The 21,633-nt window shown below is 46.0% G+C and overlaps 2 protein-coding genes across 5 annotated transcripts in view; one reads left to right on the top strand and one right to left on the bottom strand.

Annotated features, from left to right (window-relative positions):
• Window positions 1–305: 305 nt before the first annotated feature.
• orai1b (ORAI calcium release-activated calcium modulator 1b) lies at window positions 306–5,055 on the bottom strand. Its single transcript, XM_028971663.1, has 3 exons — window positions 4,967–5,055; window positions 4,217–4,496; window positions 306–1,531 (listed from the first exon to the last, which is right to left on the bottom strand). Exons 2-3 carry the CDS (start codon window positions 4,328–4,330, stop codon window positions 959–961), a joined length of 687 nt encoding a protein of 228 aa, XP_028827496.1. The 5' UTR covers window positions 4,331–4,496; window positions 4,967–5,055; the 3' UTR covers window positions 306–958.
• Window positions 4,844–21,633, top strand: part of kdm2bb (lysine (K)-specific demethylase 2Bb) — a 29,943-nt gene continuing 13,153 nt past the window's right edge. For 3 of the 4 annotated variants that reach the window (XM_028971659.1, XM_028971660.1, XM_028971658.1), the window contains exons 1-12: window positions 4,844–5,080; window positions 5,490–5,634; window positions 5,867–5,945; window positions 6,016–6,062; window positions 8,315–8,493; window positions 9,822–9,928; window positions 12,732–12,825; window positions 13,644–13,797; window positions 15,022–15,137; window positions 16,866–16,992; window positions 17,438–17,856; window positions 18,772–18,858. In XM_028971659.1, coding sequence (XP_028827492.1) covers window positions 5,048–5,080; window positions 5,490–5,634; window positions 5,867–5,945; window positions 6,016–6,062; window positions 8,315–8,493; window positions 9,822–9,928; window positions 12,732–12,825; window positions 13,644–13,797; window positions 15,022–15,137; window positions 16,866–16,992; window positions 17,438–17,856; window positions 18,772–18,858 — 1,587 coding nt within the window. In that variant the 5' untranslated portion in view covers window positions 4,844–5,047. Of the gene's footprint in view, window positions 5,081–5,489; window positions 5,635–5,866; window positions 5,946–6,015; window positions 6,063–8,314; window positions 8,494–9,821; window positions 9,929–9,978; window positions 10,675–12,731; window positions 12,826–13,643; window positions 13,798–15,021; window positions 15,138–16,865; window positions 16,993–17,437; window positions 17,857–18,771; window positions 18,859–21,633 lie in introns of those variants that run through there. The other variant, XM_028971661.1, reaches the window with a different exon arrangement.

The raw sequence follows: 21,633 nt of genomic DNA, 5'->3' as shown, positions 1-21,633 counted from the left end.
TTATTAAGGTGTATCCATATAAATGGCCCACCCTGTATAATGTCTGGCCTTTTCTTGTGGACTGAAAAGAATTAACCAGACGAGTTAATGGGCAACTTTAGAAGAGCAAAGTTTCTTCCATCCTTGGACCTTGAGGTTGTCCGGCCGTCCTCTTCCTGTGAGCCTAGTGTAAATGGCAGCTATCAGTTTTGTGTCTTTATGTGTGAATAGTAAAAGGCGTGGGTTGAGCAAAATGTCCCATGCAGCTCCAGACCCCATGCTCCTCTAAGCAAATAGGAAAATGAACAATTATTTTGATAAAATACTCGATTTAGCTTTAAATTGCAGTTTATCAAAATGATTTCAAAGCACACAACCGATTGGAAACAAATGCAGAAATGTACAAATGTTAATTTCCATAAATCATCTGCATTTACAGCAACTGGATTGTAATTTTTACACATTTAAAAGGGTGAGACACCAGTGATTCGGTCTTTCTGCATCCTTAGCTACTAAAGTGCGTACCGTGTCGAACCAGTATGAAGAGTCTCACCACAGTGGTCCCTACAGCAGGGACATCTCAGATCTCGGTGGACACAGCATCAACGTAGGAAACATGTTGAAACATGCAGTATAACTTTGGGACGAATGTCCAAACGTGGGCGTTTTTTGGACAAGCTATATACAAAAACATATTAAAAAATGTGCACAACCGCCTTGTATACAGCACATGTGATGAATCAGAGAAATTACGAAATAAATGGCTTCAAATATTACATTCTTTTTGTTGTTTGTTCCTAACACACGTTGGCCTGTGCAACACACATTGATGCACAAAGTAATTTAGTAAATGCATGCAATGCAATGCATGCCAACATTACTGACTTTGTAAAAGTAATGTTACCTTTTATTATAAAATAAAAAAACAGATCCATGTCCATGCAAAAAAATTTTTTTTTGGGGGTTTTCGGACTGCACCTCAGGGGAAGTGGGAGGCGGGAGACTGCAGAGCAGACGCTTCACCTCTGTGGTCGAGCTCGTTCTGCAGCCTAGTCAGACCCTCCAGCTCTTCCAGCTCCTGGAACTGCCGGTCCGTCTTGTGGCTCACCAGCGACCGGTAGAAGTGCACGGCGAACACGATGAAGACCAGGCCAAACGGCACCATGATGGAGGTGGAGGTGATGGCCGCTGCCACGCCCGCGCTGATGGTGCCGTTCTTCTGCCCCTGCGAGTCGTCCTTGTTGGGCTTGATGGGCAGAAACTTGACCCAGCAGAGCAAGACGACCTCGGCCAGGAAGAGCAGCGTGCCGATGACCGTGGAGAAAGCCCAGGCCAGCTCGATGTGGCGGTGCATTCGCTCGTGGGGCGACTCCTTCACCGAGTTGAGATTGTGCACGTTGCTCACGGCCTCGATGTTGGGGAGGATGCAGGTGCTGACCATCAGCGCGAAGAGGTGCACCGCCACGAGAACCGTGGTGCAAGCACTGAAGGCGATGAGCAGTCCCGGGTGGTAGTTGTACGACGTGTCCAGCTGCACCTCCACCATCGCCACCTGCGGAAAATGGGCAGCTGCCTCAACCACGGTCAAAACCACGACTGAAAACGTCACGGATCGCTGTTCCTCTGTCCCAACAGCCATGGCCATCTTCACCACTCGTTACATACACTTACCGTCAAAGGTCTAACGTCATTTATTTCCTTGTTTCTAGGGCTGCACGGTTTGGGGAAAAAGACATATTGCGATTATTGAGATCAATATTGCGATATGCGATTGCGATATGATAAAGGGCACTTCTTGTATATCAATGAAAAGTCGCATACAAATTACTAATAGTGAAATGTTTAATTTCTAAGTGAAACATACAAACTACTTATAACTTGAAATGCCCAGTGCTTTCAGAATACAATATTCTACAAAATTAAATAATCACAAAAAACTCTTTACATTACTGTCGAACGACAAACCCTGGTAAGGCTAAACAACTGTTTTGATTATATTTGGCCATTATAATATCCCGTATTATAGTTCTGACGTTTAACCAAAACGTTGTTTGGAGGCTGACTTGAACACATGGATGCATAGCTTTGCTAGCTTAGCTAAGGTTAAGATTTGTAAACTGAGGTGAATTTCTTTAGGAAACCTTCAAAGTTTGAGAAAAGTTAACTAAACAGCTAAGAACAGTCTAAATAGTTAATGCCTACGTTTAGCCAAAACGTTTTTTGGAGGCTGACTTGAACACAGGAATGCATAGCTTCGCTAGCTTAGCCTAGCTTAGCTTAGCTAAGGTTAAGACTTATAAAACGGGATTTTCTAATGGCCAAATATATTTAAAACATCTGTCCAGCCTTACCTATGAAATGTAATCCCCCGGGATCTGGTTTGGAGCGTACAGCGGTTTGTACAGCCCCAAGCAGCACAAGAGTGAGGCATTTTTATGCACTTCTCTCCATAGACATGTATATGCTTCACGCCACAGCACAGCCTATCGCAATATGGCGGCGACGTTGGCGTACGATGCAGCTCGTCATGCGACGTCTACCCATATGTCTCCTAATCGAAAGTCATGTGACCAAACACGTCACATCCGACTGAAGTGAGACTTCAGTCAGCTCGCAAACTTTGAGAGAATGAGAATGTTGCCGATCCAATCCATGTACTAATCATTTAAATCTCAGCTTTTTGCGCTCATGTAATCGCACAGACTGACATCACGATTACGATTAGATTAATCGTGCAGCACTACTTGTTTCCTTCTATTCTAAGTGGACTAATAATCAAACCCACTGACAGAATGTGTTTCTTAACAACCGGCGAAGCTTGTAAAGCGACAGACTTCGGTTAACGAACGCGGTGCTAATTTTGGCTCATGGTGATCCTCTCTACATGCATGGAGATTTTGTGTCTTTTTAAAATCGACCAATCATCAAAAAGGTCATTAATAAGCGACCCCGGCCTTTTGAACAGTGGCGTAGGGTCAAAGCGCTGCGTGTTGTAGAACTTTTCTCTGCACCTTTGCGTCGGTGTCAAATTGGTCCGCGAAAGTCGATCTTTTTTGAAGGTCACAGGACCATGGAAAGATCTTTGGCTTCTAACGTGAAAAAAATCTGTTGACATTCCCTGCTATAAAACATAGGGAACATGTTCAGATAGAATTTTTTCTCATTTGAAAGTGAAGCGGTTGTCATTGTGAAACACTGCAGCACAGCACACGGTGACACAACATTTACATTTACAGCATTTATCAGACGCCCTTATCCAGAGCGACTTACAATCAGTAGTTACAGGGACAGTCTCCCTGGAGCAACTTAGGGTTAAGTGTCTTGCTCAGGGACACGATGGTAGTAAGCGGGATTTGAACCCTGGTCTTCTGGTTCATAGGCGAGTGTGTTACCCACTAGGCTACTACCACCCACAACGAAATGTGTCCTCTGCTTTTGAGCAGTGGGAGGCCGTGACGGGCGCCCAGGGAGCAGTGTGTGGGGACGGCACTTTGCTCAGTGGCATCTCAGTGGTACTGGGATTCGAACCGGCAACCTTCTGACTACGGGGCCGCTTTGTTACTCCCTAGGCCACCACTGCCACAGGCGCAGAACAGCCAGGTTAACGAATCTCTTACTCCCTGAGGAAATTTTGATTTTTTTTTTTCTTTTTTACACAATAATGACCGATTTGTGGCACAGTCAGTGACTCGACCTGCAATTCTCCTTCAAAAAGACAAATGACGGGTGCGGAACAGTGCTGGGCAGATTACACCGAGGCCTCCATTTGCCGCAGGGTCACGGGTTGCGTGTGTAAAATGTCATGAGGCTAAATGTTCTGAGGTAAGTTAAGTGATTGTCACTTGTGATACACAGCCGCACAGCACACGGTGCACACAGTGAAATTTGTCCTCTGCATTTAACCCACCACCCTTGGTGAGCAGTGGGCAGCCATGACGGGCGCCCCGGGGAGCAGTGTGTGGGGACGGTGCTTCCTTAACCGCTAGACCACCACTGCCCCTTACTACCATCGTGTCCCTGAGCAAGACACTTAACCCTGAATGTCTCCAGGGAGGGACTGTCCCTGTAACTACTGATTTTAAGTCGCTCTGGATAAATGTCATCATTTACATTTGAGGAACATCTCGAGTGCAATGATACAATGCAAAAAAAAACAAAAAAAAACCCAAAAAAACAAAAACATATATACACAATTCCCATGAAAAGACCGAGGAAGCGTTTTACCCGGGTCGCTTACCATGGCGAAGCCAGAGAGCAGCGCCGAGGTCCGGCTCGACGCCTTCAGCTTCGCCCGGCTGAGGTACAGCTTCCTCCACGACAGCGCCTGCAGCGAGTGCTCGTTGCGGCTCATTTCGCGGCGGGGGCCCGGACGTCGGCTCAGCGGCCGAGGGGGTTCCGGGGAGCGCGGAGCACGTCGCCCGACAGTCGGAGCAGCAGCTGCCGCCACCGCCGCCGCAGCTTACCCGGCGAGCACCGCGGCGGCGGCGGCCTGGGCCGACAGCGCCACCCGGTGGCCCCTGCGTGCGAAAACCGAACAAAAGCGTTAAACGTGCATTAAAGCCGACGCAACGACGACATGTAAAAAAAAAAAAAATGATAATAATAATAATAATTTTTACGGATCTGTGCGGTTTTTTTTTTCTGCACGTTGAAATGCTGGCGCGTTGTTGTGTGCTCACAACAACATGTCTTAACGCATTTGGCGCAATTATGGTTATTACGTCGAGTCGAAACAGGACGTCAGTGCTAAAAAAAACAAAACAAAAAAAAACAAACACACGCACACACGGGTAGATAAATGGCGTTGCACGTTTGTCACTTTAAGAGCGGTGGCCGCATCGCATCGCGGGCAGGGGGACACGCCGCCGCCCGGGCCGCCTCGGCACCCCGACTTTCGCCCTCGCACAACAACAACAACATGACGCACGACGCGCTGCCAGCGGCGCCGTGACGTCACCCGCCACAACGCGAAAAAATGGTTCCCCACTTAGTTTTGATCCGCGGCGCGAAGTGTCCCCAACTTTGATCGCCCCATCTTGCGTGCGAATGACGGGCCGAGCGGGCGAACATGGAGGCGGGCGCTGACGACGGACGCAGGCTGGTGTGTAGCGGGGGTTTTTTTTTTGTTGTTTTTGTTGCTTTTTTGCGAACAAATTTCCAGCGGAACTTCAGCGATAAATCCGCATTGTTGCTGCCGAGCAGAACTGTTCACCCAGCGGCGTGCGCTGCAGCGTCTTTAGCTTCAGTTCCCGTGCATCGTGAACAGGCTACGTAATATCATCATGATCATCATCATCATGCCACCGAGAGAAGCCAGGGTCGCCTTGCAAGCGTCCTGTAGCGGCGGGAGCAAGCCGAGCAAACGCGATTAAGAATGAAACTGCAAGGGGCTAATACAGAAATGCCAGGGCTGTTGACTGCGACTATGTGGGCCATTAATAACAATAATTAATGATAATAAATGAGAAAGAGATGTGTTTTGATTGATTAAAAAAAATCATTGCCGGCAGCGCTCCGTCTGCCGGAGGATGTACGACGAAGAGGAGGACCTCTCGGACGTGGAGGAGATCGCCAACATCCGCGGGTTCGACCTGGAGGAGAAACTTGGCAGCGACTCGTACCGCGGCAGCTACGTGGAGCAGGTGGACGGCGCAGGTAACGTGACGTCACGGCGTCGCGCCACGCCCCCGGTACCGTTCACATTTCAGAGCGACTTGCGGTCAGTAGTTACAGGGACAGTCCCCCAACCCCTGGAGACACTCGGGGTTAAGTGTCTCGCTCAGGGACACGATGGTAGTAAGCGGGGTTCGAACCTGGGTCTTCTGTCACCCCACTAGGCTACTACCAACACCCCAAGTGCGAAACACATGTTGTCGTTGTGTTGCAGAGTTCACGTACGAGCGAGTCCAGGCGGAGGCGCTTCGGACCCCCCTGGTGTTCAGGTCCAAGGACGGGCTGGGGATCAGGTGAGACCCGGCACCACGACGCAGCCGGACCCCAGTTACCGCGCTAATTGGCCCTCTGTTTTGAATGCAGAATGCCCGATCCGGAGTTCACAGTCAGTGAAATTAAAGGGTTGGTGGGTAAGTGCAAAAAAAACACTTTCATTTTTTGCCCTGCACATAATTCCATTGTATAGCGCTTGCATTGTGTGGGTTGACCCGGGGTGGAACGTTCCGAGTGGAATCACCACCTCTCGCTGTTAGATATGGGGAATATGGAAGAAGAAGTGACTCAGTTGTTGTTCGGAGGTTTTACTCACAACTTTCAGTCTATATATAAATATACACACTTCTACTTGAGTGACTGTATTCACCTTTGATGCCTCCCGCACGTAGAAAACAGGAAATCCATTCATTGCAGGAAGAGAAACCCAGATTTTTGAAGACCACAGGACCATGGAAAGATCTTTGGCACCTAATGTGGAAAAAAATCCGTTGACATTCACTGCTATAAAACAGATTTTCATTTGAAAGTGAAGTGATTGTCATTGCGAAACACTGCAGCACAGCACACGGTGACACACCGAAATGTGTCCTCTGCTTTTCACCATCACCCCTGGTGAGCAGTGGGGAGCCGTAACAGGCGCCCGGGAAGCAGTATGTGGGGACGGCGTGATGGCCAGTGGCACCTCGGTGGCACCTTGGCGGTTCTGGGGTTCGAACCGGCAACCTTCTGATTACGGGGCCGCTTCGTTACTCCCTAGGCCACCACTGCCACAGCAGCATAAAATCTAGGGTGACGTTGGGGTCCATTTGCAGACTTCTTTTTGCCTCTGGAAGGAGGTCAATCTTCTATTTTATTAAATAATATTGTCTGTGTTTATAAAATTATACTAATTGGTCTCTTTCAAGCATAATCGGTACTACATACAGATTATGAATGTTTAAATTTACAATCACAAGAAATATACAAGTTAAAAGGTCCCCTATCATGAAATTTTGACTTAATGAGATTATGTAATATTATTACGAGTTCTCCTGGCCTGTCGATGGTCCTGCGGTGGTTAGAAATGGTGATGGGTGTAAAGCGTGCTTTGGTCATTCTGCTTCGCAGTTTAGAGAGCGGCAGCTCATACGGTCGGATCTGGAACGCGACCCCCTTATGTCGTCATAAAGGGAAAGGTTACCTCCCCTTTCTCATGCTTTGTCCGTCCGGCGAATTTCCCACCCCTCCCCACCGACCATCATGGCTTCCAAACATGTGAAGCATTGCAGTTGCTCGGTGATTGGATGTAAAATGAGCACAAATGTTTTTTTTTTTTTTTTTTTTAAGTTTTGTTATGCGAGACTGAAGAACCTGTGGGTTAATTCAATCTTTTCTGGAAAAATACAGACACGACTTCCTGCATGCGCCAAACATTGTGGTTGGTGAATGGTGTTCATTACGTCATTTCGGCAAATATAAGCCGCTCCTATAAGCCGCTCTTGTCTTTGTCCTGCCTCTCTTCTCATCATTTGCATTTAAAGCCACACAAACCGAAACGATGCATCCTGGGGAAATCTCATTGTGGGACTGGCTAAAAGTGGCTGAAATTATGCACCATACAGTATTAGGGGACCACCAAGACCGATATGAAAGTCAAGGGACCTTTAAAACAAACGATACTGACTGTTTTGCAGTATTTTATAGTAACATATTAGCACAGCTACATAAACTACAACATCTACATAAACTCTTTGTTTTTTTTTTCTTTTTTTTCTAATAATTTCAATTGAAATTGTGTAAAATTTTCCCCCCAAACATCTGGCCTGTGGTGTATGTGGTAGTGCAGACAATTAAATTGTGCTTGGGACATAAATAAATTGCCATTTGTCGTTTGTCCAGATAATGCTTTAGCTGCGACAGATGCTTTGGCGTGAGCTGCGACTCGGCGCCTGCGGCCTACTCCGCCGCTGTCGCCCCCTACCGGCGTGACGGTGACACGCATGGCGACTCCGACTAAGAATCAGAATCAGAATGGCGTTTATTGAACACGTACTTGGAATTCGAATCTGCTCGATGGTGTCTCTCAAGGTTTAAAACAACGAGCATACACATAAAATTACAAAGAATTCAGAATTACTGAGATGATACAGGGTTACAAAAAGTGCAATTGTGATATGAATACAGTTTTAAAATGAAATTACGGTTATAATAAAAAAGTAACAGGTTTATTAACATTAGATGTATTTTATTTATTTACCTTTTTGCATGGTCTGTCAGCATTCTTCTTGAAAAGCCGAGATGAATTAGTCTCTGTAGGACAGGGAATATACCTGAACCCATGTTCCCATGTCGTGCTGTGCATAGTTGAACTATAGATGACGTAAACTGACTGTGTGTGTGTGTGCAGGCAGCCGACGGGCAGTAGATGTAATGGACGTCAGCACGCAGAAGGGCTCGGAGATGAGCATGGCTCAGTTTGTGCGCTACTATGAGACTCCCGAGGAGGAACGGGACAAGCTCTTCAATGTCATCAGCCTGGAGTTTAGCCACACCAAGCTGGAGAACCTCATTAAACGGCCCACGGTGGTGAGACAATGTTCAGTGGCAAATATTCTAAAGCAGGGGTCACCAACCCTGGCCCTGGAGGCCACTTCTCACGGTCATTGTAGTGTTCACTTTTATTTACCACATCTGATTCCACTTCTGCTCTCATTATCACCCAGTTCTTGAGGTCAGTGAGGTGTGGTTTTGGAGGAATTTCAGAAATTGGGTTCAGAAATCTGTCTGGTAGTTAATTTTAACCCTGAATGTTTTTTTTTTTTTTGTGTTAGATTCCGGGGGCTGAAAAGGGCTCTAGAACACTGTACTTTTTATTGTAGTATTCACAGTGTGAGGTGCAAAATTATTGTTTTTTTTTTTTAAACAATTGAAAACACGGAATACACAAATACAGAAGCTGGAAGATAGAATTTCCATACAGAAAGAACACGGAAACTTCACCCACCCCCAGATCTCTCTCACTCAAAGAACATAAAATACAAATGATATACATGTAAGATTACCTAAGAAACCAAAAAGTAATAAGACTAAAACCACACATTTTCTTGAACTAAAAGCATAATTATATCTAAGAAGGAGTTGGCCCACTGCTGCCAAGTGTGAGGTGTTTGGCATCTCAGGGCATTTCCATTGCTGCGGTAAAACCAGGCTCCTCTGCGGTCGGGAAAATTCTATAGCGGAGTCATCGTTAAGCAAACGTAAAGTTGGTGACTGCGGGTCATTGACTTTAAGGATGTCGCTCGAAATGTGAGGGAACATTGAGTGAACACAAGTCAATTTGGGGATGACCAGGTCACTTTTCATGGCCGCAACATGCTGGTTTTGTGTCAGAGTTTAGGTGAATAGGAAGACTGATACGATCACACACAGCCAAAACAGTTCTTCACTTTAGCTGCCTTTATGGACGTTCAATTTTAATAAGCAATTTAAAAATCTTTTATTGGCCAGTTTTAATCCCTGACTCACGTATAAGTTTTGGGACAATGTTGATGATCAAATCGCTTTTATTGCCACATCATAGGACACCAATACACAGGGACAGTGCAGTGACAAAGCAATAAACAGATATGTATATAAATAAATAAATTGTATGTGCATTGTAGAAACAATTCACAATAAACCTACATACAGAATTATAAATACTATTGGTTAAAATCAAACCGCATTTTGTGGTAATTGAGGTTTTGAGTTATGCGTTCAGTATATTTCAGTAGGTGAAATGCTGAACAGTCTGAAAATAAGTCATTTATTACACAACAATACATTAGTTACAAAGAGCATTCGATACTTCAACACACACACACACACACACACACACACACACACACAGTCATCCAGTTTAATTTCTCTCATAGGTGGATCTCCTCGATTGGGTTGACAATGTCTGGCCGCCTCACCTGAAGAAGCAACAGACTGAGTCAACGAACGTCATCTCTGACATGAAGTACCCCAAAGTCCAGAAGTAAGAGCCTGTCACAGATTTTTTTTTACTACTTTATTTAATGGTTCATTTGAATGATTTGAATCGACCAGTTTTGGGAATGAAACGTGTGCAGGCATTTAGACTTCCAAGATGTGGACGTGTGATTGTATTACATAGTGATTTGAAAAACTAATACTCCAGTATAACGTACTTTAGAATCTTGGATTAGTCAAATCTGAGCATTCGGAGCAATTTTGTCTGAATAGCAACTTCCAGCCTACAGTTACCTTTACAGTGTTAAGATTTACTTTTGACCTTGCTTGCCACTGGAACCCAGATAATCCATCTGTCCTGTGAGATGGATGAGGAACCTGCAGTCTCATCCTTCATCCGGAGACCCTCGGTCCCCCTCTGCTGCACATTTCTGTCCCCTGCACCGGCGCCCGGCTCCGGCAGGTTGCTAGGCAGCGGGGCTCTGTCTGTGACGGAGGGCGGCTCTCCACAGGCTGCAGCAGTAGCCTCACGCATCCCTCTCAGCCAATCACTGGCCAGCATAAGAAACAAGTGTGCACAGTCTCTCCCTTCCTCGTTCTCTCTTTCTCTCCCTTTGGTCTATCCATCCTTCTCTCTCTCTCTCGCTCTTGCTCTCTCTCTCTGATTTCTCCCTCCCTCCTTCCCTGACCGTCCCTCTCCGCTCTCACTGGTCCTCCCCATTAAGACAGCGGAGAGGGAGGCGAGGCAGAGCTTCAGCGGGGCGGCCGCCGAGGGGGACGAGTGGCTGCAGGGTATGTTTCCTTCGTCCCTGTCATAAAGTGATGCAGGGACGTTCAGTCTTTCAGTCTTTTTTTTTTTTCTCTCTCCTTTTTGAGTTCTGGTTCTGCTGGTTGCAGTTGTTGTTAATTTTCAAAAATGCGTTTATTGTCATTGGTTCATTTTTAAAAATTGTCTCCGGGTTCTGTCTTCCGCTTGCATGACTTTTGTGCCATGAAAAAGTCCGAGCAGGCGTGCGCGTTGTGTGCGCGGTGGCGGGCCATCGCAGCCGAGTCACCGCGCGCTACGCGGGCCACCCGGCCACCCTCTCTGGCAGCGCCGCTCCCATCGCCATCGCACTCAAGGTCACGGTTCGGCTGTGACGCTTGTCGAAAGCCAACTTTTACCGCGCAGAAGCAAGGATGCTTATTTTATTTCCCAGAGTTCAGAGTGGTCCAGCTGTCCTGGAGGATGGAAAGGTCGGCCTCCATTGTTGGTGGCGTCCTCCATTCTGAGTGCCAAGGTGATGTGGGGGCCGTTACTTATTTATCTTGCTCGATTTAACATTTGCTTGTCGGTCCTGCTATCGAACCGCCTTCGGCTTTGGGGTCTCAGGTTGCTCTGGAGGCCCCCTGTTCTGATGGGATGAATTAAACAAAATAAAAGCCCTGAATTACTCAGTTTTTACAGTTTGCAGATTGAAAGAACAGCTCGTGTGCTGTCGGTACCACTTCTCCCACAAAACTCCTGGAATTTGCGGCTCGCTCCGGCTCTATTAACAGACCTGCAGTTTTCCTCCGTCCCTCGTCCGGCGGGACCGCAGGGTGATTGATGTCTCTGCAGGGTGCTCGGGAGTCCCACCGCGATCAGGACCTGTACAGTGTGAACAGGCCCTTTTGTCCTCCTCTCCCCGCTGTTGCATTTCTGTCTGAAAGGAGGAGAATTTCACTTTGAGCTGCTGCTGATGTTTGCAAATGTCTTACTTGGCTCTTGTGGAAAGGACTTTTAATCGTTTGAATGGGTTGGTAAGAAAGCATTTCAGTGAACTCATTTAAATGGTTTGATCATTTTTTTGGAGTAAGTACTCTATTCTTAGTAGGCTTTGGGTCTCAGGTCGGTCTGAGTACACAGACATTAGAACAACTTTTGTTTAGTGCACTTTGTCCGTATCACATTTGCCCTTGTGTCGTAAAAGAGCTTGTTTTAGGGGATGAATGGAGATGCACGCTGGGGTTCGAGGCTCACATTTAAACCTGCGCAAGACGCTCTAACCCCAAACCAGGAAATCAAAGGGTGGAAGAGCAGATGTCAAAACCATGTGTACAGTCTTCTCTAAAACTTTTTTTGTGGGTCCATTGGGGTTGTACAGTGCAAAGTCCTTGAAAATGAATTATTTTGTGTTCTTCTCTTAAAATTTACATTTACAGCATTTACCAGACGCCCTCATCCAGAGCGATTTACAGTCAGTAGTTACAGGGACAGTCCCCCCTGGAGACACTCAGGGTTAAGTGTCTTTCTCAGGGACATGATGGTAGTAAGTGGGGTTTGAACCTGGGTCTTCTGGTTCGTAGGCGAGTGTGTTAACCACTAGGCTACCACCACTTAAAGTGTGTCAGACTCGAGGAACACCAGGTTTAAAATATAATTTGCGTCATTTTTCTCCAGTGGGACTGTCCCCGTAACCACGGATTGGAAGTGGCTCTGTTAAATGTTTTTTTGCTGTTAAACTGTTTTAGGACTTGTGCGGATCATCTTCTAGTTAGCGTTGGCCGTGAGAGGACCTCTCTTTTTGCACTTGGTATTTGTTGACCTTAACACTCCTGCCTCATACGTTGTTATTGGTGCTGATTTTAGTGCCGTCAGAAACACATTATTGATTTATTATTGGTAATATTTTGGGGGGTAAATTACAATTAGTAGCCATTAATAGGCATTTTTCCCACACGGGAACGATCCGCTGGTGAACCAGCCACTCGGCTGCTTTTAGCTTAGTCGTGCAGTGTGTAGGACGTCGCTCGTCTCTTCCACCGGAACAGCTGATTTGAAGTGACCCCGCTCGATCGTGACGCTCCGATGGTCTCCTCCGTTGCAGGTACTGTCTAATGAGTGTGAAGGGCTGCTACACCGACTTCCACATCGATTTCGGCGGCACGTCTGTGTGGTACCACGTCTTCAAAGGAGAGAAGGTGAGGGGCTTGAAAAGGGCAACCCGTCACGGATTTAACGTCAGCGTAAAAATAGATATTCCATCACAGACCATTTTTCAGCCTGGATGAGGAGAGACTGCAGTTTGAGGAAAAGTAAAACTTTTTCAAATTCCAATTTCTGCAAATGTTTTTTTTTTGCAATAAGGAATAAGCCGGTGTCTGCAGGCCCCAGGAGTGAATCTGTGAAATGAACTCTCGGAGCATCGCAGATGGGGCTGCGGTGTCAGCTAGAAGAGCAGCGACACTGCTGTGTGTGTGTGTGTGTGTGTGTGTGTGTGTTTATCAGTGCCTGTAGAGGGGGGTATCAAATAATGCTCACTTGCAAAGGTCAAGTGGGGGATGGTTGCAAAGACAAGTGGGTAAACCGTAGGAAACCAAGATGATTTGGACAGTGCTGAACAGTGAGGTTTTACTTTTATCCTTTTTTAATACATCAGTCACCCTCATTAATTCCTCCGTAGCGGCTGTCTGTGTAGCCTGGCTGTAACGTAGCCAGACGGCGAGGGCTCCATCGCAGCACCGGCCTGTAATTGGATTCCTTTAGCCACGTCCTCAGTGCTTTCTGAGCGTAACTAATCGCTCAAAGCACAGAGAACGTGACAGGGTTTCCACGGAGAGAGGGAAATGTTGCTAGATTGATCGAGTGGAGTGAAGGAGATCCGGATATTGTCCCAGGAGCCTTGACATGCTTCTCCTTTAAAAGGAAGAAGGCCAGAATAATCTCAACAGAACGGGTCTCGTGGGAAGGATGTTCAGATGGATGCTCATCATCAAGACGTTGCTTTTCGCCTCCTCAGGTGTTCTGGCTGGTCCCCCCCACCCCCCACAACCTTGCTGTGTATGAGGACTGGGTGCTGTCCGGGAAGCAGGGCGACGTCTTCCTGGGCGACCGCGCTGATGGCTGCCAAAGGCTGGCGCTGAAGCAGGGCTACACCTTCTTCATCCCCTCCGGTGAGCCTACAGGGGGGTTTTAATTCACATAATTCAATTTGTAACGATTAAAACAATTAAACAGACAAATAACTGATACTAGGGCTGTTCATCACTGTGCTTGCTGCACATTTACTCACATGCATCATGTCAACACTTGAAGGTGGGGGTTCTCACGCATTTCTCAGTAATAGGTTTAGTAGGTAACATTTAGTCTTAAGAATTAATTTTATAAATCAAAGAATTGCACATTTGGCATATAGTTATTTAGTTAATACTAACTAACTAACGCTTACACACGCACATGCGTACACACTGCACAAAAAAATAAAAATAAATAAATATATATATATATATATACACACACACACACACACACACACACACACACACATACACACACACACACACACATTGACAGCCGTAATTGATACATGCTCACTTGTTATTAAGGTATAAATTTGTTATGACATAATAACAAGACATAACAGACAGGTGCCTGGTGAAGTTAAAGATAGTGCCTGCTGTCAATGCTGACTGCTGTACCACTTTAAAAAATCTGATTTTATCTTAGTTGCGCTTTGTTTTCATGTGGTATAAACTTGTGGTATAAAAGTTAAAGTGAACTCTGCTTTGAACTCGGCCACATACAGGTATAAAGAAAGTGGAAAAGGTCAGGCTCAAATTATGCAGAGTGCACATAGTGCAAATATCACAAGAGCATATACTGTAGATCAGCTCAAACCTATACAGTGGACAAACACAATTATACAACAGTGCAATAAAGTGTGAGAAAGAGGCTCAGGCAGGGAGTGACAGGGAGATGATCTGGTCATTTATTTATTTTTAAATAAAACACCCTGCAGAAAAACTAATTTGTCAATAGGTCAGTGAGGCAACTTTAGATTTTTTTTTTTACATTTCCGTGTATGGGCTGAATCAGATGGCGCACCCCAAAACACTGAACGTGTCTACTGTGGGTATTTTAAATATTTAATCTGGGCATGCCTGGTGCATCGTGGACACACATTGCTACTGTATTTGAGCACCTCTGCAGACACTTGTCTCCTTATATTTCTATATTCATAAATGTATCTAGGCGATATGCACATCTTGATGATGCATGCAGTTTGTAGTATACTAATGGCTTATGTCTGTTTCACTGTACAACAACAGCATGGGAGCCTCCAAAAAATGTCAGCGCTAAATCAGGGCAGTGTGTGTGTTTGTTGTGCATGTTTTCAGGCTGGATCCACGCAGTGTACACCCCTCAGGACACCCTGGTTTTTGGGGGCAACTTTCTCCACAGCTTCAACATTCCCATGCAGCTCACCATCCATGAAATTGAGAACAGAACAAAGGTAGGAGGCTGGAACGCAGTCAACCCTTCGGTCTGTTCCCTCAGCTTGAGTGTGCTGCGCTGGACAGGTCAACCTGCGCTGGACATGTTAATCCTGGAGCCGGGGCAGTTTGACTTGCTCAATGTGACGCCGCCGATTCCTCTGCCGCAACGGTCCGAATTCATTAGGATTCTTCCTCTGAGCCTAGACAGAATTGGCAGGGATCTGTTTGGCATTAGCACAAGTTTGTTTCGCAAATGAAATGCACATAGTAGCTGAGATCATATTACTTATGTGTGGACTTGTTAAGGTCTTGTTATGTCTGTTCATAACTGGTTCGTAATTGCGAACGATGTCGTGTGTCTGGCTGACCCAAATATATCGCTGTTGTGAGCATATGTTGAAGGGATTATGCTTTTAATTAACAGCGAAATGCCTCCTTGAAGGCCTCATTGTATACGTTTCAATGAGGAAAGTGGGTCAGCTCCATAACAGCAGCATCAGTGTCTTGCCTCCAGTGGGATTCCGAAAAAGAAAACCGGCCCCCTTCGACATGTTCGCATTTATTTCACTCTGTTCACAGATTCATGCGGTGGCTTTTTCTGCCACCAATGAACACTGCGCTTATTTTAGCTCGGGGAACGGCTGGGTGCCCCGTTTGCACGTTTCACGCTTTGACAAGGTCAGGGTGGTGGTGCACTGACCTGCGTGCAGGTGCTTTAGCCACCGCAAACCTGGAAGACGCCTCGTCTCTCAGCTTCTTTCTCAAGTTGGCATCAGCCGGAGTTGAGGAGGATCCAAGGTGGTTTTTTTTTATTCTATTTTGGCGTCTCGACACAGAATTAGGAGGCATGGGCATGAAAACAAGGTGCTTTAATAGCTGAAAGTTCACAGGCCACCATTCCTGGGGAACGGACAGGCAGGGGAAACGGATTCATCTTCACCACAATGCCACGGCTTATTTAAAAGGGTGGGATTTTTTGAGTCGCACAGCCTCCCTGATCCACGAACGGAGAAGATAAACGAGCTAGTTTCTCATGGCCGAAGAGGAAAACCGTTGTGAAAGAGGGTGTATACCCCAGAGTGTTGAGTTCCCCCCCCCCCATTCACCTGGTAATTCAACCCTTCCACGAATCAATGATCCCATTTTGTCAAAGCGCTATAATACACATTGCGCACCTGTGTAAGGTCAAAGGCGTCCTCGGGATATAAATAAATACGTACTGGAAAGAACCAATTGTTAGTTGTCTGTGTCCTGAAGAAGAGAATCAACCCTTCTTGTTGGCAATGAAATTATTTCTGTCAACAAGAACTTGATCTTTGATGTTTTTTTTCATAAACAGAGATTAAAATCTGAGGCGACCACGGAGACGGTCAACATTTTTATTCATGCTTCTTCCCCTTTCTGGACTTCATTACTTGATGTATTTACATTAGATTCCGCAATATGTGTTCCTCAGTATGTTTGACGTTCTTCAACTATGTACTTTTGACTAGCAATTTTCCCCCAAATATCAAAACCTAAGCATCTAATATGGCAACGCTAAATGCACGAATTCACAGTTTTTGTAATAAAACTTGTTTATGGTGCCATCATGGTGACATCGCAAATTCTAAGCTTTTTTTAGAACTTAATTGAATTCAGAATTCTTATAATCGCATACCAACAAACAGAATTTTCTGGCTGATATTTGCATGTAAAATGTGTGTACAGTGTTGACTGAAATATTGAAAACGTCCGTGCTTCAGGTTCACTCCAAGTTCCGCTACCCGTTCTTCTTTGAGATGTGCTGGTATGTGCTGGAGAGATACATCACCTGCTTGACCAAACGCTCCCACCTCAGCTCGGAGTTCCGACGAGGATCTCAACTCGCAGGTATGTGAAGGAGCGAAATTTTTTTTTTTTAGAAAACGTAACCTCTCCCCTGTGTCATTTTGGTTGTCCAGACGCAGAAAGAGTGCAGTTCCTTGTATAGGGTGGTAGTAGCCTAGTGGGTAACACACTTGCCTATGAACCAGAAGACCCAGGTTCAAATCCCACTTACTACCATTGTGTCCCTGAGCAAGACACTTAACCCTAAATTGCTCCTGGGGGACTGTCCCCTGTAACTACTGATTGTAAGGCGCTCTGGATAAGGGCGTCTGGTAAATGCTGTAAATGTATAACTGATGAGAGGAAGGCAGTGTGGTAATTTGCAGCATGTAGCCCATACTAGTGAGTTAACGGTGACAAATTCAAGTTCGTTTTGCACACCAGTGTTCGTTTGGCTGCTGGCTTTTTCTTCCCTGAAGAGAGTGCACTTGGCTCTTCTCTTACTCAGAGTTGGAGACCAAGTCGGCCATGGAGAGCCCGACCTCTGACTGCAGGCAGGACGCGGTGGATGAGGTGCCGGAGCGCACCAAACAACTGGAGAAAACGGACACGTCCAGCTCTCCTCCGGATGACAAGGAGTCCAAACCCAACTGTGCTACTAGCAGCTCCCGTACCTTCAATGCTCCTCAGGCCGGTGACCCTGATGCGAGCTGCAAGACTGCGCGCCCGCCCACTCGGCCTCCAGAGTTCACCAAGACGCCGCCTGGTTCCCCGGTGTCTGAGCCCACGTCGGCCTGGACCCACCTGACTGAGTTTGAGCTGAAGGGACTGAAAGCTCTGGTGGAGAAGCTGGAGTCGCTTCCCGAGAACAAGAGGTGTGTGCCGGAGGGCATAGAGGACTCCCAGGCTCTGCTGGATGACATGAAGGTGAAATGGTGTTTCGTTCATTCGGTTCACTACAATGTTCAAAAGAGGACCGGTAATTTTAACCCTAGATGTTTTTATGAAAAGTGCATGCTCAAAATGACTCTATTAACTCCATTGCAGTAGTGTCTGCTCCTGGAGGAACCTGTTTGTTTTTTACCACACTAGGTATGCTGGTTCTCCAGAAATATGATCCATGGCATCCTATTTTGTGTTAATTTTACAACAAACCATCACTGAATGTTAGGATTTAAGAGATTCTAACAACATTTTTTCTAATCTACAAGAATTTTTTGGTGTGTTTCATGAATATGGGTTCAATTTGCCAGATTATTTTTTTTAAACTGGTGTGTTTCTTAAAACATTATGTGTTCCTAATGTGACTTATGTGTTCCTAATGACAGAAATGTCCTATAAAAAACCCTTATGAATGTGATTTTTGATCTCCAATGTATCTTAACATCAATGAATATTCCTTTATTTAAATTTCATTATATTATTATTATATAATGCTTTTACAGACGTTTTTTGGAAAGTGAAAGTTTTTGCCTTGGAACCCTTGTGATTGAATTTGATGAGGCTGCACATATGTCGCACACATTTTTACTGTACTGTGCATTGGGACTGTTCGCAAATGGGAGTGATTTCCAGTGCATTACATCTAGATTTGTGATTGGTGGTGGAACTCTTGTAAAATTAGTGATCACTTCCCACACACTGCATTGTAGATAGTCTCTCAAAAGTGTCCCAGACAGTCTGTAACTTGTTGCCTGGGTTCTGATTATAGGCATATGCATCATTATTTCAGTCTTATTATACACCCTTTGCAGTTCAAACCACAATGAGCAGGTGACTTCCCTTTCTTATACTGCCAGTTTTAATGATTTATTTTTTATTTTTTGCATTTTCATATTAAAGGCGGTTCTGAAGGAACATTCAGATGATGATCCCAAGATGGCCATGACCGGGGTGCCTGTTGTACGCTGGCCGAAAATATCAGTCAAAGTAAGAGCAGTTTGACTGACCTGTTATGTGTCATTAGTGCTGTCATTATGATTATTTTTAACGATTAAATCTCATCTACAGACGTAACCAAGCCGGCGTATTATTCTGTCCTGTTCTGAAGTTCAGTTCATCTGAGAATCCAGATCAGAGGATGAACACTTTGTAGCTGTGGCTGATTGAGAGCTTGTTCATTTTAATCATTTCTGCCCTCCAGAAGGGTTTTGGAAGTAATGTGATGTGGGTGTCAGCAGTCGTGATTTCTGATTATGGCTGCCTCACTTGCCAGTCTGGAACAATCTTTTAGTTTCTTACTTTTGTCATTTGTTCTCTTTTCCCTCTGCCTCATTCCCTCCATACCTCTGGAGCTTATGATGTTCCTGTCATTGGCAGGTTGAGTGAGATTGAGGGCTGAAATGAGGGATATCACACTGATTTTTTTTTTTTTGGAACGTTCTACACCATTGTGCTTCATTTGCCAGCATGAGTTCTTCACATTCTCCAACTTACTGATGTTTTCAGTATTGTTGCACTGAATGGATTTGAGTTTTCTTTTTGATGGTGATGCCTCTGTGGAGGGAGAGGCACGTGTGCCGTCATGTTTCTTTAAATTCCCAGTGTTCCTGGGAACACAACTGCTGCTTCAGTGGAACTGCAAGGCAGCTGGTGCTAAGCAGCTGGTGCTGGCAGGGCAGTCAAAGTCTGATCTGCTGCAGAGGCTTTTCATTGTGACCAGGGGAAAAAAAACAACCAGCACAACAAACTGAGGCGATTGGTCTAATAATAATGTCACCATGTTTCATCAGCATTATTTTAAAGCTAATCAGTTAATGCAATTAATAGATACTCAACAGCTGTCATGCAGTAACAGTCATACGTAGGCAGAACAAAGGATCTAAAGATAACTTAGATGACACAAAACCAATGGATTCAATATAAAATTAGGCCATGTCTCTTACCCATGGAAATGAGTGGTGTTGCAAACGGATGAAACTTTTTGCTGTTGTGGTTGTTATTAATGGCATAGTTAGACAAGGTTGCATGCTGTCTGCACACCCCTTCGTTTCTTCTGAGAGTGTCTGTGCCTTTTAAAGGCCAGCTGCTCTATTGTGTGCATCTTTTGTAATCAAATACCATCTGTCCTTCCATTGGCCGTTTTGACCACTCTTAACACCCCACTGTGACCTTGCTTATGAATATTCCCGAGATCCTCGGCATTCTTGGCAACCACTCGAGTCGAGCACAGAGCCAGAGCGCATATTTAAAACAGCCTCATTTGCATCCCGCGTCGCAATTGGCTGACCGTTCTTTCGGCCACGCCCCCCCGGGGGCGGGGTTCCCTCTCCGGCTGAGCCGCAGCGGCCGCCATACGCGGGAGGGGAGGGCCGCGGCCGGGCCAGCGGCGGCCTCGGGCTTCAGCCGCGTCAGTTCGCCGCACGCCGCCCGGGCGCTGACGCGGAGGCAGGTCCGGCGATGGCCATGTCGCTGAGCGCCGACGACGAGGAGTACGAGTCCGACGCGGAGCAGGTAGGCGCGGCGAAGCGAGGAAGGCTGCTGAGGCGATTTTTTTATTAAATTCGTGTTTTCTGCTTATTCTCTTTCAAAACTTACTTGGCGGTGAAGAAAGACAGTTGTCTTTTGTCGCTTCGTTTGTTTCCTGTGACGGGACTGACCCACCAACACACACACATACACATGTTGGGGACGTTAAGCGGCTTTTCTGCACATGGTCCTTCCGCAACAGCGAAAGTGAGACTGACGGACCGACGGGGACTTTTTCCACTTTCACATTCCACTGCACGCAGCGTGGGGTCGTGAGATTATTACACGTCTCCAGTCTGTAATCCTCGGACTAACGCACATTCAAAAAAAAAAAAAAAAAATACTGTGTCTTGCTTTTGGCTTCTAGTTCCAGAGCTGGTACAGCAGGCCAGGTTCCTCCTTACTTTGCATGTTTGTTGCTTGTCAGAGTGAGTGTGTGTGTGTGTGTGTGTGTGTGTGTGTGTGTGTGTGGCACGGCCATCCACGTGAGCCGGGCAGTATGTCACTCACAATGACGTTGCAATGTTCAGATGTGACCCGTGGTTTTTGCAACGCGTGACGTTGTTGCACCCTGAATAAGTGCAGAACGTAACTCCTCTTCCACGTCCGGAAATGTTCTCTGTGTCCTTCAGCAACGCCGCTGATACCTTTTCAGTTGCCGTCTTAACCGGCTGGAATTAGTGCGCGGACGGAGAGGTTTATTGCCACGTTAAAAACCTGTAATAACAGCACGTCGTAACTTAAACCCTTCCTTGTTCGGTGGGATTTTGTGGTTCTGATCAGCGGCTCATCGTGTTGGAAAAGAATAATAATGGACGTGGAATGGCTCCCATAATGCCAGAGAGACAGAAAAATCTGTCTTTTTATAGTCGTTTTCCGGAGCTGTAGACCTCATTTCTAGTTTTTTTCATAATTTCGTTTGCTGCGGCCTTAATTGTTATGCAACAGCGTCCATGAACGCTTAATTCGATTTTTATGGTTTCTTTTTGTCATGATACTTTGAACAAGATAATGGACATGTTTAACAAGACGCAATGCGTTCCAGATGTTGCTTTTAGGCTTTAGCTGGAGTTGCCCGTGGATGTTTTTAACCCTCCTCGCCTCGTCTTGGCTCTGGCCCCCTTCTCCTCGCGCAGCGCATCGGAGAAACGCGTTGACCTCTTGACCCTGACCCTGTCGGGGAAGAACTTGGACCAGGACCGCGGTGGGGAAACGGTCCAACCGTCGGTGATGAAT

Source organism: Denticeps clupeoides, chromosome 3, assembly GCF_900700375.1.
Source record: "Denticeps clupeoides chromosome 3, fDenClu1.1, whole genome shotgun sequence".
Lineage (NCBI taxonomy): Eukaryota > Metazoa > Chordata > Actinopteri > Clupeiformes > Denticipitidae > Denticeps > Denticeps clupeoides.
The sequence above is the reverse complement of the archived record's forward strand: the minus strand, read 5'-3'. Positions and strand labels throughout refer to the sequence as shown.